Raw genomic sequence first — 3289 nt, forward strand, 5'->3', positions numbered from 1 at the left:
TTTCCATTTACGGTCACTGTCTCCTGTCCTCCTGCCTCACACCACTGTGGAGAGCTCGGCTCCATATCATGATCTTCCTGTAGGTACTGGCAGGCTGGTATTTGGTCTCCCTGAAGCTGTCCCTTCTGGCTGAACATGCCCCATTCCCTCAGTCTCTCTTCACAGGGCATGTGCTCCAGTTCCCTCACCACCCTGGAGCTCATCCAACACACTCCACTGTCATTTCTTGCATTGGGAGTGACTCTGCACATATGGCCTAATGACTGCTGCAGGAAAGGGGACAATAATTCCCCTCGATCAACTAGCCATGCTTCTGTTCATACAGCCCAGGATTCTGTTGGCCACCTTTGCTGCCAGGACACGCTGCTGGTTCGTGTTCAGCTGCTGTCTACCAAGCCCCTATCAGCAGGGCGGCTCCCCTGCCAGTCACTGCCCAGCCCACGGTGTTGCCAAAGGTTCTTCCTTTCCAGGTACAGGACTTGGCACTTGGCTTTGAATTTCAGTGAATCTGAATTTCACTAGGTTCCCACTGTCTCTTTCCCCCAGCCTATTTAGACACCTCTGGATGGGAGTCCTGACCTAGAACTTGTGCCAAGTCCTGCCAGCTGGCTGCAATCTGCAAATGTGATGAGCAAGCAGAACTTCATCTCCTCTAGGTTATTGATAAAGATGTTAAACAGGACAGGTCCCAGGACAGACCCTTGTGGTACTCCACTGACCTTGAGATTTGACTATGACTTTCTAAGCCCAATCACCCAACCACTTTTTACCCATCTGACTGTCCACCCATCCAGACTGTGACATCCTTGCACGCTGTGAAATTTCCTGGATGTGTATTCAGAGGGCAGGAGCTACCCCACAGCACGTGTCCCTTTGCACACTTTTACTTCATAACAGTAACCACGGAGTAACACATGCACTGCATGTTCACAGGAAGGCTGGACTCACAGTACTGTGGAGTCAAACTAATTTGGATAGGCTGGTGATAAGCTTGTAAACTCTTTAGTGAAGTTTTAATGATTCAGGTCATGAAAATCCTGGCTGAGGGGATCTTTAGTCTGACAGGAACGTTTTACAAAGCTTGTTGGCTGGGAATGGAAATTCAAATAAAATTTAGACAAGAAATAAAATATAGCTTTACAAGAGTGAAGCAATTAGGCCTGGAAAAAGCTTAGTGATGGACTGATGGATTCTCAGTCATTTGCAGCCCTTAAACCAAGGTATTTTTGTCTTCATAAATATATACTGTGACCCAGTCATGTGTTACACACATGATGCAGGAACTCTTACATGGAAATCTAAGCTAGATGTTCATTAAGGTACCTTCTAGCCTTAAAATGATCTATTAGTATTTACACTAACAGTTAACACTGTAGGAAATCCTGCTCAGTTTCTAATATGTTGTGTTTATTTTCAAAACAAATGAAAGAATAACATTTTCATAGACTTCTTGAGATTCCATTGACCTATAATTGACTTTCCTTCCTTTCCATCTTTCTTTCCTTTCCATCATTCTCAGCTACCTACCACTAGGGACAGGAGTACTTATCTTCCATGTTTTGTTTTAAATAGCTGTAGATATCGCTGCATTTGAAAAGCCACATCAGAATACTAAGAATACACAGAAATGCTTTTTCTCTTTACCAGACTCATGGATCCTACCATCTCGAGTTCTCACTGGGGTCTGTATAGTTTCACACAATCAGGTAAGAGAATCCATTTGACTAAATGGATCATTCAGTTAGGAAAGAGCCCTCGATAATTCACTGTGAAGAGCAGTTTAACAGGTTGCACAGACACAGCCTTTCCATCTTAAATTCCTACAGTTCTAGCATTGAGTGGAGGCTGAACAATTCTGCTTAAAAGTGGCATGCTAACCTAATACAGACTCAAGGCTGATCTACTTTTTAGCTATATTGTCCTGGAGAAATTTTGTTTCTTATTCAGAGTCAAATTTTCATAAGAAATGAACATTCATTTTCTGCATCTTAAAAAAAAAAAAAGGCTTGGTATCCTGTACCACAGGCTTTCACTGAAATTTGGCTATAAACAAATATTTTGGAAGTATTTTGCTCCCAGATAACAAACAGAGATTGCTGCAGAGATTGGGATTACAAAGACTCTTGAAAAAAAATTTAAAAATCATTACCTTTCAAGCACTTGTCCAAAACAATACAAATGACAAGGCTAAGGACACACTGAATGACAACAAACCAGGTTATCAGGCAACAGAAAGTAAGGCCTGCCAGCTCTGCTAGTTTTATTATTCAAGTTTATGCAGTTCATGTGCTTGTCCTTCCAAGTTCCAAACAGGTCAATGCATGCTTTACTTAAATGGTGACAAAAAAAGGAACCAACAGCCAGAAACCAAACTTTTTTTCACTCTTGTCTTTTCCTTGCTCCCCTCTAACAATCTGTGGAGTATTTAGGTTTTACCTAAATACAACAGGGCACTGAATTTGAGTGAGCTGACAGAGAGAGTACCGAATGGTTTAGCTAGCACTGTGGTCTCCCTAGCTGGGCTTCTCAAAGCTACTACTTGTTGTCATTAATGTGTCTGCACTCTACCATCTAATGTGACGTGTCTTTCCAGAGCACAGTCACACATGCACACAGACGCTCCTGCCCACCAGCTACTCACCCAGGGGAAGCTTTTCCAGCAGATAAAGGTAACTCTGAAAGAAGTCATTTCGGATCGCCATGTGCAAGACAAAGGACATGCTGTGCCGACAGAGTTCTTCATCTGTCTTGTCCCAGCGCGACTTAAAGGCCATATGTGCTGCTTTATATGCCATGATGAAGATGTTTTTTGCAAGGCTGGAGAGTTGCTGTGGCTGGGGCTCTCTGGAGGACCTGTCCTTCCGAAGAGGCAGAGGCAGTGTCATTAAATTGTGGCAATGTGCTGTCATTCTATATCGGGGTGTGTGTCTAGAGCAGAGCAGGGGGTGGAGGCGGGCGAGAGAGGAGTGAGAAATGCTGGCTGTTGGCACTGGCTCAGAGTAATCTCTGGAGTGTCGCCCTCTGAAACCAGCAGGTGCTGGTAAGTGATAAAAAACTCAACCAGGAAATTGCTTAGCCAGGGTAAAAGTATATCTACTCCAAAAAAGAGTGGCTTCAATTCAATTACACTTTTCCTAATCTATTCAGCCTTCACTTCAAAGGAACTCGGATATTACCCAGGATCTCTCATCTCCCTCTTCTATATCGCACAGGGTGATTTTGTTTCTCTGTCTCTCCCTCACTACTTGTTTTTCAGTCAGGGGTACCCAAGAGGAAGGCCAGAAGCCAG

At 43.7% G+C, this 3289-nt stretch overlaps 1 protein-coding gene across 1 annotated transcript in view; it reads right to left on the bottom strand.

Annotated features, from left to right (window-relative positions):
- The window catches only part of NTMT2 (N-terminal Xaa-Pro-Lys N-methyltransferase 2), a 16753-nt gene extending 13868 nt beyond the window's left edge, over positions 1-2885 (bottom strand). Inside the window, exon 1 of the mRNA XM_010163671.1 lies at positions 2642-2885. Coding sequence (XP_010161973.1) covers positions 2642-2885 — 244 coding nt within the window. The remainder of the gene's footprint in view (positions 1-2641) is intronic.
- Between the last annotated feature and the right edge of the window lie 404 nt (positions 2886-3289).

The sequence above is a fragment of the Antrostomus carolinensis genome, unplaced genomic scaffold (genome assembly GCF_000700745.2).
Source record: "Antrostomus carolinensis isolate BGI_N321 unplaced genomic scaffold, ASM70074v2 scaffold24202, whole genome shotgun sequence".
NCBI classification, from domain to species: Eukaryota; Metazoa; Chordata; class Aves; order Caprimulgiformes; family Caprimulgidae; genus Antrostomus; species Antrostomus carolinensis.